Source organism: Helicoverpa armigera, chromosome 22, assembly GCF_030705265.1.
Source record: "Helicoverpa armigera isolate CAAS_96S chromosome 22, ASM3070526v1, whole genome shotgun sequence".
Lineage (NCBI taxonomy): Eukaryota > Metazoa > Arthropoda > Insecta > Lepidoptera > Noctuidae > Helicoverpa > Helicoverpa armigera.
This window is the reverse complement of record NC_087141.1, coordinates 4,358,024-4,369,581: the sequence shown is the minus strand read 5'-3', so window position 1 is coordinate 4,369,581 and position 11,558 is coordinate 4,358,024. Positions and strand designations below refer to the sequence as shown.

The following is an 11,558-nucleotide window of genomic DNA, read 5'->3' as shown; positions in this document are numbered from 1 at the left end:
TATTAGTGTTGCTAAGCCAAGATGTCCCACAAATAATCAAAATATATTAGTTAACCACAGATTTACGGTTAATCTACACTTTAATAAAAGTGTAAAGGTAGACCAGCAGTTTTATTTAATTCCTAGCTAGTTTTTGCAGTTTTGTTCCATGCTGGGGCTACCAACACTGGTCTGTAGTCTACAGAGTCTATTTCTACAGTAGACTACAGACCAGTGTTGCTAGCCTCAGACCAGTGTTGACAGTAGACTGTCTACTGTCTACGGCGGAAAAAAAAATCTGTGATGGGGAGTTGTGAAGTGGTGCTAAGTGTTTAAACTTGCTAAAATTAATTATGGAAAGCGATAATCGTAAGTACAACTTTATTACCTACCTGTTCGCGATCACATAGTACATTTTTATATAAGGTACAGAGTCGTCACTCATTTTGCGTTTTTTACCTACGTAAGTGCAAATTTTTGGACCCTGTTAATAAGTATTATTTATCAGTATTTTTGCACCAAACACATCAATAAATTGAGTGTTATATGCTAAATTTTTAAAATTACTTCTTTTTTGTGTTCCTCGCACTTTATGAAACTGCTGTCAATAACTATTGATAATACATGTAGTATTGAACTACCTTGTCGATTGTGGGTTATTTATTAATAGAAGTGATGGATACCCTGCTTTGCTGCTTTGATGAATGCCATTTTTATATTGCCATTCTAAGTTTAGACCACGTCAACTCTCCCGTGGATCCCTGGGGGTCCACCTGGACCACTCTGGGAATCATTGCTCTATATGTATGGCATATGTATATACAAACATATATTTTATAAATAAATAAATAATATTATTTAAATTACTCTGCCCCTAAGACAACCCACTGACCACAATAGGTATCAAATAAAATGAGTAAGCGCTAACCACAATGCATTTGGTTTTAGGTAAATTTGGCATTGCCCAAAGGCCTGGTGTGTTACTAGTCATCGGAGTCATAATAGGCAATGTCTTTTTAATTACTGGAATCGTACTTCTGAGGATTTCAACCGAGGTAAGCTGTTTTCCAAAGTTTGTTTTTAATTACGAGTATTCTTGACAATTCTGTAGGAATTTATATAAGCCACCTGACTGGCAAATTTTTCCTGCGGTCTAACAGTACGGTCCAATTATGTTTTCAAACAATTGTACCTAGTACCCATTAACCTTACGCATATGGTCCTAAACCAAATCAGGCGTCAAGGCAAAATTAGAATGAAAAAAAAAAACTAAATAGCATGCCTGTCATGTATTGTCATCACAACTCGGAGCGTGTAAATTTCATTTTAATTGATGATTGGGAAGTGGGTCAAATTGGTTAAGTTTTACTAAGTAATACATGGACATAATGGATGGATGGACATAATTGTCACTAAAATGTAATCTTTGTTCACAGAATAAAGGCTATGAAATTATCAATGATTACACAGATTGCAAATTTTTTGATAATCCAAATGAAAAATGCAAAGACGTTATACCGCGAGAACCATGCGCTTGCTATATACAAATAAATATAACAGAGCGGTTAGAACCGCCTGTCACTGCTTACTATGAATTGGAGTCCTATGAACAGATAACTGGTCCTTATGCGAAGTCGAGGTAAGTAAATCCATAATCTTGCTCTTAAACGCAGCATGTCTTCATTCATATTTTATATACCGTACCATGTTTCATACAATCTTTGTTCGTCTTTCTCTATCCATATTCATGCATTAAAATAACCCTTATGTTTTACGTTTCTGGGAATAAAATTATGTAAGCAAAAAAATCAAGTCTACAATTCAAAACAGTTATGAGGAAAATATATTAGTTTAATAATTTTGTGGTCTGTTTCGTGAGTTCACATTGGTTCTAATCTTATCGGATAGTATTTTCAAAAATATTTTCCCTGACGTTAAGGTCATTTACTTTCCTTATCGGTATTTAAAATGAATGTGACTGGTGCATTAAAATTCATGTTACCAGTGTTGTTTTTGGTAGTTTCACCCACGTCCCGGGGTTACATCATCTCCCAAGCATGTTTGAGTTGGCTTCCAGTCTCACCGGAAGCAACTGAGTACCAGTGTTTTATAAGGAGTGACTGCCCTATCTGACATCCTCAACCCAGTTACCTGGGCAACCCAATGCCCCTTGGTAATACTGGTGTCAGACTTACTGGCTTCTTACCTGAATGACTGCCAAGGATGTTCAATTACAACCTAATTGCATTGGTACTTGCCTGACCTGCAATGGAATCCACACACCTAGGCTTGAGAGGTTCTTTACCCACTAGACCCCCACAACTTTTTTTTCGATTTTTCCGAACCCGGGGTTTCTTGTATACCCGGTTAAATGTAGATTAAATTTTAAACTCTTAGCTCCACTTTTGCAGCCCATGCAATGAACACGGCAAAAAAAAAAAAACAACGACAAATCTTTCCTCTTGAAAAGGCACGTTTTTTCCTGTCGGTATCTTTAATATGAAAGTTTATTCGAATTTGAAACTATGCATTTATGAAGGAAAACATGTTCGTTTATATTTTCTGTGGTTTTTCCCGCATTCTACCTAATGAGCAAACCTAATATAACAAAAGCAATAAATCTACAAGTTTTTATCCATCTCTGTATATTTGTCATGTAACGGTCAGCCGTTTTATCGTCTTAGTGTAGCAAAAAAAACTCATACTCTTATACAAATGTAGGTAATGTCTTATACAAGTGGGCAGACGGTCCTTTTCGGGGTGGCGTATCTTCAGCAGTATACATCCCACTATTACGGTGATGATGATAATTTATTTCCAGGGACGACCAGCAGTTAGCAGGACATCTTTCAGCAACACCAGCGGATAGTTGTGCCCCTTACGCCTATGTGCAGAAGATGCCGATAGCTCCGTGCGGAGCGCTCGCCGACTCTATGTTCAACGGTTTGATAGCACAATTGTATTTATGGGCACAAACTGTGGTCAGTGTTAACGTACGCCGCTAAAGCCTGAATGTGCAGCAATGTCAATCAAATCAAAACCTAGTTTTTTAATCAAGTTCTATCTTCTCACGTTTGAAATAGTAATTCATGAACAACTAGCATTGACCTATAAACCCCTTAATTTCCTCCATTAGTATTTCGATAAAGAGTCTAGTGGTTTCATAGATTGTATAAACAGAATGCCGGATAGATATTGTATACCTAGATACCTACATACACCTCTTTATTAGTAGGCACAGCACGTTTTTTCCTTCCATATTCTCTATCTGCCGTCATTGCACATATAAATAACATTATTTCTAACCATATCGACTTTCACGCAATCCACACGACATGACTCATTCCTCCGCATGACACGCCCATACCATGATAGCTGATTTCCACGCAGCTTTTCTGTTACCGGTGCCACTTTCAATCTTCCTCTTGTAATCCATTCTCGTAACACCACAAATTCCTCTAAGCATTCTCATTTCTGCTGCATTGTGTTTAATTCAACCCATTTGTGGGCCATCCGTACAGGTCAAATCCTTACAGTACAGCAGGTCTTCCGTAGATTCCGTAGAAGACCGTATTCTTCCCCTCAAGCTTAAGGGGAAAGGGGGGGTCACAAATTCATCACTATACCAAATTAATGTTTTTTTTGCAGATACGTTTAGTTTACAAGTAGACGGAAATTTTGTACCAACGAATAACACAGGTTTGATATCTGATGATGAAAAGAAGCCTTTTCGAAACCCAGAAGGAAACCTCCAAGAAGGTTGGTATTCTCTTCATTACTTGACTTTTAACGAACTATCTATTCTACTTAACGTCTAATTTTCCTTTTCATTCTTTCTATCCTCATCTATCCATGTATCCCCTACATGGTGGTGGAGTCAGCTTTCATAATCTTTCTTCTATACTTCGTTATATCTTGACGCTACTCTTGGATACCTGGCAATCCTTCATATACTTCACTACTATCCCTCTATCCAGTTCTGAGGTCTCTAGTTAAAAGTTTCGGTTTACTGGTACCCGTAGACCCCCATAAATATTTAAATATTGCAAATAAACCGAGAAGTTATAACTGAGTAAAAGATTTTCTTCCTTTTCAGCATTTAAACTGTTTTCGAAACCAATCAATTGGCAAAAGAACGTGACTGAGCTGGATAAGCTACATCCGGAGAATAACGGATTTCAGGTATGCATGTAACAATTTCACTTGAGAGACTTCTCCTAATCGGATAATAGTTAGCCTGTATGTTATTCTGATATATAAGCTTCATAACTGCCAAGTTTTATCAAAACCTGTTCAGTCGTTAAATTGTGATGGGGTAAGGACATCTAAACTTTTCCGTAGTGAACGTTTCTACAACTGCCTAGGTACTCGTTCTACAAGCTGTTGATTTGCATCCGTGCAATATTCAGGTACGTAATTATGCTAATGATTCTCAACTCCGGAAATCCGTCAATGTCACCTAGCTGTATTTAAACTCGGCGCGTGTGTTGTGGCCTTAAAACCATGCTGCGCAAAAAAAGCAGCGCATATTAGCTATTTTCCGTCTAGTGTAATTCCAATCTATTATTTACGTATTATATGTCAACCTCCTGAAATATTGAACAGATGCAAATCAACAGCCTGCACATGAGTGGGGTATACGAGTACGCGGGTAGTAATATCAGACATTCCTTTTCAGAACGAACATTTTATTATTTGGATGAAGACAGACATGAAACGCAAACCCGCTTGGCGTGTCAATGTTGCCGACGAAAACTTCGCAAATGGTCTCTCCCCTGCCACCTACAATCTACGCGTTGAATATGGTATTTATACATATTTTTTGCATTATAAACTAGTAACAAAACAGCCTACAAATATTCGAATTTCGTTAATTACAGTGTTGCCATTAACATGTATCGTCATTTTTACCATATTTTAGTAGAAATCTTACTAACGCAGGTCTTAACTTTAGGAGTAATCCAATTAAGTCTATTGTTTTTCTTACAGCGTATCCCGCATCCCGCTATAACGGTAAACGGTTGTTTATAATCAGTTCCCGTCAAGATATTGTAAATACGGCGAAACGTGATGCAGGCATCGCCCTATTATGTATGGGCCTAATTATTCTTATTATAACAATATCGTATTTGCTTGTAATAAAGTGGGAACGATGTCGACGTTGTGTTAGAGTTGCGTATAAAGGACCGATTCCAACACAGGACAATTAAAATTGTACCAGTCATTAGCGATTTGGTTCTCAAAGAATAATGATAACTGTCCTGAAAATTATTGAAACGTACAAGCAATAATATGTTACATACGTGGAATTTATTTATTGAATTAATTAATAAGGTACACAAAGGTTTTACAAATTAATTTATGTTGTTAGCATTTATCCTCCACACAGTGCAAAAACATCACTTAAAAGCGTACACACCAATCATTTGGAAAGTTACAATCATACATCATAATGGATTAAATTACATTGCATTACATTATATATAGCCGATAAGAGTCTGGCACTTTAGCAGACCGTAGTAAAAAAGTGTTTTTTATAATAGGGATATTTCATATTGTGGTGCATAGCATGTAAAACGCATTTTGAAGTTTTTACTTAGTAATAACAGGTGCCACAGATTTTTGACTTATCGCATAAATCGCATTTATAATATACCTCGAAATAAATAGATAGGTACTATTGAGAGAGAATTTCTAGGTATGTATGAAATTTGTTTTGTAGACTATAAGATAGTCGAGTTTTATGCCTTTATTTTGTTTTGTTACCGCGGATTTTTTCGCTTTATCTCTAGCGCATTTTTGCTTTTTAAATCTTACGGCGGTATTCAAAGAAAACCCTGTAAGTATAGTTTTTTTTTTTAGGAAACCATAACATGGTTTATTTAAGGTCATTAGGGCAAAGCCAAAACTAAAGAGGTAAAAAAAGGGTCTACGTTTTTGTTGAGGGAGAGAAAAGTTGAAAAATGCCGCCCCTACGAATATTAAACTGGGAAACTTTTTGGTTGTTTTGCAGAACACTTAGTTAAGCATAAATAATCTAAGTATATAAAATCTGAATATATACATATGTACAAGTAATCTCATTATAGGAATCACAGAATACTTTCCGCTTTGTGTGGCCTAGCCAAATCTGGGGCTTGATTCTGCTATGTTAACAATGTGGCAAATATGTTGCTTAAGTAAAATTAGCAGAATCGAGCCCCAGAAGTATAAAATGTCTTTCATTAATGTGAATATTTCTTCTGTGGAACATTAAAAAAAAAATACGATGTGTTATGATAAATAAAGGATGATCAGCTCAGTGAAGGTAGAAGTCACAATTTGCGAGGCTCATGCCTATGTATATTGAAAGTCATCTGGTTTACGAACATCCGATAGGTTTTTTTCTTTATTTGTACGTTTTTCTTACAATTTTACTGAATGTAAATGTTATAACACATATTCCAATCTTAAGTACAAGAAATATACATGTAAAAATATCTAAAAGTAGGTATGTATGTATAAAAAAATATTACTAGTAATTCTGTAATTAATTTCAGTTGAGATAGTAAATGTGTTATAGTTCGGGAAATACATATAATTCTTTGTTGAAAAATATAGGAAAAATACCAAAGATATAAAAAATAAATAGTCAATAAATGGAAAATAAAGATAGAAGAATAACAAGTCAATTTTTACTGTGACTGTACGTGTAAAAAAGTGAATCTGAGAAGCAAAAAACACGAAACAAAACGAACAAAAATATTTAGCTTTACATAGTAGTATTTATTAATTTGTATTAATTAAGTTGACTAATCCTGGCATGTAAAATTGTGTGTATCTTTCGTTTTTAGCCGGGGAGTTTTTGTACCTCCTGGCGGCTCCACACTGTTGTCCAGAAGTCACGGAACTAGTCGTGCCAAATGCTCACGCACTGTACACTGTACAGGCTCGAATACACACATGGCATTTGGCATTCACGCCTATTCACGGGCTTCTCGGCACTAATGTGGAGCCGACATTCGAAAATATTTATCAATATTATTGGGAATCTTGACAACATAGGTACATACCTAAAAATAAGTTTGATTAACTATTGCTTCTGTTTGGTCCTCCGTATTAAAAACTGGTAACGTAAAATAGACTGTATCACTACCTCAAGAAGTTTTAAAAAGTTTTCTATATGCTATAGCTAGTTTACATCTGGGGCTTGATTCTGCTAAGTCAATAATGTGACAATTGGATAACAATTGAATCTCAATAGTAGCTTTAACCTTAGTGGGCATTCTGCTACTAATCGGAGACCGATCGTATTCCAATGGCATTTCATTGGTTTTCCATTTGGTATATAGGTTAATTTGCTCTACAATCACATTGCAATCGTAAATCATTTGCAGACAATATGATTCATTATTGAATTACAGAAAAGGATAAAAACGTTCATTTAAAAGTAAAATTTGCGGATACCACATACGCTTCAATCGTAATTTAGTCGTGATTGAATATTAGTTAGATATCAATCCGCTTAAGTAAAATTAACAGAATCTAGCCCCTGTTTCTATCTATTGAACCACTTTTATAGGTATATATACCCTAGTATCCCAGATGATAAGATTTTATAAAACTTGTATTTACTTAACTTACGAAACAGATCATAGAATTAAACTTAGGTAGGTATAACTAAATAGTTAATTTTCCGGAAAATTACCAGTCATTTAAACAATTTAACCAATATAAGCAGGCGTTGTAATAAGTGTACTTAATTCTTGTACCATTTGTATATTGCTTGTCGGTTTGGTTTGATAACTATTTTCTAAAAAAATGCTACACCTACATGTTTTGGGTTCCAGTCACGGCACAGAACTGATTAAAATGACCTACGTCACATATTTATTATTTTATTATGGACTACAAAATAAACACTTATTAGGTACCTACCTAGTGCCTACAAGTACCTAATTACATATTTATTATGTAAAAACTTTACTTTATTATCTGAAAATACATAACTATTTTTATCTTAAAATTGTTTTCTTTACTGCCTTGCCACTGATAAAGAACTAAATACCTATTTATAAGCTAGAATTTCAAAGAACACATGGACAGTTTATTCAAGAAATAAAAAAAATATTAGAATGTAATAAGTAGGTACAGATGATGTTTGATGTTAAATAGTCTCTCACATTCTACCAAATCAGTGTAGGTACAAAATACAAAATATTTTTGCCATAATATCTACCTGCTTATTCATATTCTTGTCATCAAGAAATACTTTAGTGCTACAATAACATTTATTTATTAAGAACTCAATTTCCTTTTGAATGACGTTATAGGCCAAGAGCCAGCGAATGCCAGACCTACTTTATTTTATAAAGGCTGAAACTTTGTGTGTGCATCACCTAAATTGATTCATGGGTGGCTCGTGACTCGTTCTATTGTTATGCATGGTTAGTCATAGCTAAGAATTTCCGAGTTACGTGATATGCCTCGTAAAAATAATTAACAGAATTTTTACATAATTCTTGAAGGCGTCACGAATTATGCCAAAAATGGATGGCAAAAAATTGCAATTTTACTTTTACTAATCAACAATTTTCTTCTCTCTCTTTGAGTGACAGGTTATAAATGATATTAAAAATATAAATCCGGCACCAAAGGTAGGTATGCATTTGGTAAATTAATTTTAGCAGTGACATTCGACTTGAGAGACGCCAGAATCTGATCTCAGCTAGGATCTGTGTCATATTAGCCAAGCTAAGCTAACTGAAATTTACTTAGATACTATATTTAGTGCCTCCTCCTCTTTTGAAAGATTGTGTACACTCCCTTTATGATCTTACTTATATACTCCTCTTATAAACTTCCTTATGTGCTCCCGTTATGTACTTCCTTGCGTACTCCCCTTATATATTTCCTTATGTACTCCCCTTATGAACTTATTTACAAACTCAAAATTAAAATATTTATTTGCATGTAAAGGTTGTTAAATACATATAAAATAAGTTCGGCTTAACCGCCTTTTGCAGGTGTTGCAAAAATGTGAGGGCTTATAGTCTACTTACCTATTACTGAATTACAGTTTATTACCAGGGCCGTCTCTAGCTCATGTAGCGCCCGGGCGCGATTATGACCCAAGCGCCCCCATATTATTTAGCAAGGTAACTACTTATGATTTTTTTTGCTTTTGACGTGACAACTTCTTATAAATCGATGGAGCCGGCTGCACGCACGAAAAAACATGACTCATGCGGCGTTACCTCGCTCTTAGGCGTTCCGTTTAAGGCTTGAAGTGCAAGCGAGAGCACGCAACGAGCGACAAAGAGGTACGATCGGCCTCCGCGTTGGCAGCGTTCGACATCTGACGATCAATTTCTTATAACGTTGTCACGTTCGACTATCGTCAGTAAACCGACTTTACAGACAACCGTTTTTTTTATAACAGTTATGCCCGGTTTACACTTTGTTAAGTTAACACTGCAGGTGATTAGTGCAGGTGTTTAGTAATCAAGGTATGAACGGAAGCGTAAAGTGATTAGTGTTAAGTGATACGTGCGATTAGAACTTATTGATTAGTGCGAGTGAATAGAATCAAGGTCTGTTTTTGTTGTTAAGTGACTACCCCCTCTCAACTATTCTACTACCGTCTCTCGCAATTTGCCTGTACTAATCAGTGTGTAAATACGTGTGTGTTAAGTGCGCAGTGTCAAGTTCAAAGCGAAAATGAAGTGGACGGAACAACATACTTTAAAATTCGTACAAGAATACATAAAGTTTGAATGCCTACACAATGTAAAGTGCGCAGAATTTAAAAACAAACAGTTGAGAGATGCGGCCCTATTGAAACTTGAGTGAAGCGATGGGAATTCCCGACTTCGGTCCCGAAGAAGCGTACAACAAAATACGAAGCTTGAAATCGACCTTCTCCCAAGAGCACAAAAAAGTAAAAGATTCTATTAAATCGGGTGCAGGGCTTGATGATATATATGTGCCAAATGTCAAATGGTACAAAGTGATGGATGACGCCCTAAAGGCAGTAAATGTTGGAGAATGCAGAGAAACATCGAGTAATATGGTGAGTATTCCATAGGTACCTACTACCATTCCATAGGTTTTTTTTCACCGCACTACGGGTAGGCAAAGAAAGCTTAGAATTTATAGTAACTTCAATAGAGCTTAGAATTTATATTAACCGATAGGGAGAGAGTGAAAGAAAACTCAAAATTATTTAGAATACGTTTATTTATAGTGTCTTATATGCTAACTTACTAGGTAGGAAATTGTACTGAAACCGATTGCTATTAATGTACCTACCATTCTTGCCTGCCAGGGTACTGAGCCTTCACCAACGAAATAATCTGCATAGCTATCTCGTACATTTTGAGCTTGTTGTGATGATCTATTTTGCAAACTGCTTTCAATGTTTACCATACCTGTTGCTAGAAACTCTCTCCAGGAACCAGGTGTGATGGTCCCCGTTTCGATGTTTTCTGTATCAACTGTTACACTTTGAATGGTACCTTGCGTTTTTCTAAGCCAATTGTGCAAAGAAACACATGTTCTAACTATTTTATCAGCTTTAGCGGGAGCATATGGGAGGGGTTTCAGAAATATTCTAAAACACACTAATATTCCGAAGGCATTTTCAACTATCCGTCTGGCCCGAAGGCTAACGAAGTCGCTGGCAAAAGCTAGTAATAAATATAATACTATCCTTAATACTCCTTAATACGGATATAATACTATCCTTAATTATCCTTAATAATCCTTAATACGGATACTATCCTTACCTTTACCCTACCAAGTTCCTTTTGGGATGTTTGGGGTATAACATGTTGGCGGTAAGGCGGGAGTGTGACCAGATAGGAACTATATGCTCAAAATTTGTAAAGGTTTGACAGATGCACCTGATATCCTTAATGAGCTGATTCGACTATACACGCCGAATAATTATCTCCGCAGCAGAAGGCATCGTCTGTTAGACGTGCCTCCGTGTCGAACCGCAGCCCGCGCTACGGCTCCTGTACCGCGCGTGTTGAATACGATCAACAAACTCGTTGAAGCCAACCCGGACTGCGATATATTCGAAGACGATTTTGTTCATATAATGGGCGTATGCCTAAAATTTTGTGAAAACAATTCCTAATTTTATTACTTGTTTATTTTTATATGTGTTTTTTTTTGTTTTATATTATTTTATACTTTGTTGTATTTAACAGTATTTTTAAGCTTGTATTTTAAATTTAATTTTAAGTTTACGATTTATGTAATTGGCTTTTAAAGCCGTGTAAGTCGAATAAATAAATAAATAATTATTAATGCCATGTTATTTATTTACAGAACCTGGAGTCTCAAAATAAAATCAATGAAGATAATATTGAGCCAAGAGGCACTGAAGGCGAGAAGGCTGTTGAAAATAGTTCAAGAGTTGGAACCTCAAGCAATGACTCGGGCCAGTCATTCAAAGGGAAAAATCCTCGGAAAAGGCCGATGCTACGAGAATATGATAACTTACTGACAAAGGCCCAAAATGTAGCCAACAGTGTCAACAGCTCTGTTGTATCAGAGAATGAATTCGACTTATTTGGACGAATGGTTGCAGT

The 11,558-nt window shown here is 35.9% G+C and overlaps 2 protein-coding genes across 2 annotated transcripts in view; one reads left to right on the top strand and one right to left on the bottom strand.

Moving 5' to 3' along the window:
* The first annotated feature begins 201 nt into the window (after positions 1 to 201).
* LOC110370942 (cell cycle control protein 50A) lies at positions 202 to 7,984 on the top strand. The gene is made up of 8 exons (XM_021326960.3): positions 202 to 348; positions 928 to 1,034; positions 1,416 to 1,618; positions 2,801 to 2,922; positions 3,628 to 3,738; positions 4,076 to 4,161; positions 4,658 to 4,784; positions 4,969 to 7,984. Exons 1-8 carry the CDS (start codon positions 333 to 335, stop codon positions 5,187 to 5,189), a joined length of 993 nt encoding a protein of 330 aa, XP_021182635.3. The 5' UTR covers positions 202 to 332; the 3' UTR covers positions 5,190 to 7,984.
* The window catches only part of LOC110370826 (glucose dehydrogenase [FAD, quinone]), a 257,804-nt gene continuing 250,182 nt past the window's right edge, over positions 3,937 to 11,558 (bottom strand). The window contains exon 15 of the mRNA XM_064040414.1: positions 3,937 to 3,946. Within this exon, the coding sequence (XP_063896484.1) occupies position 3,946 (1 nt within the window). The 3' untranslated portion in view covers positions 3,937 to 3,945. The remainder of the gene's footprint in view (positions 3,947 to 11,558) is intronic.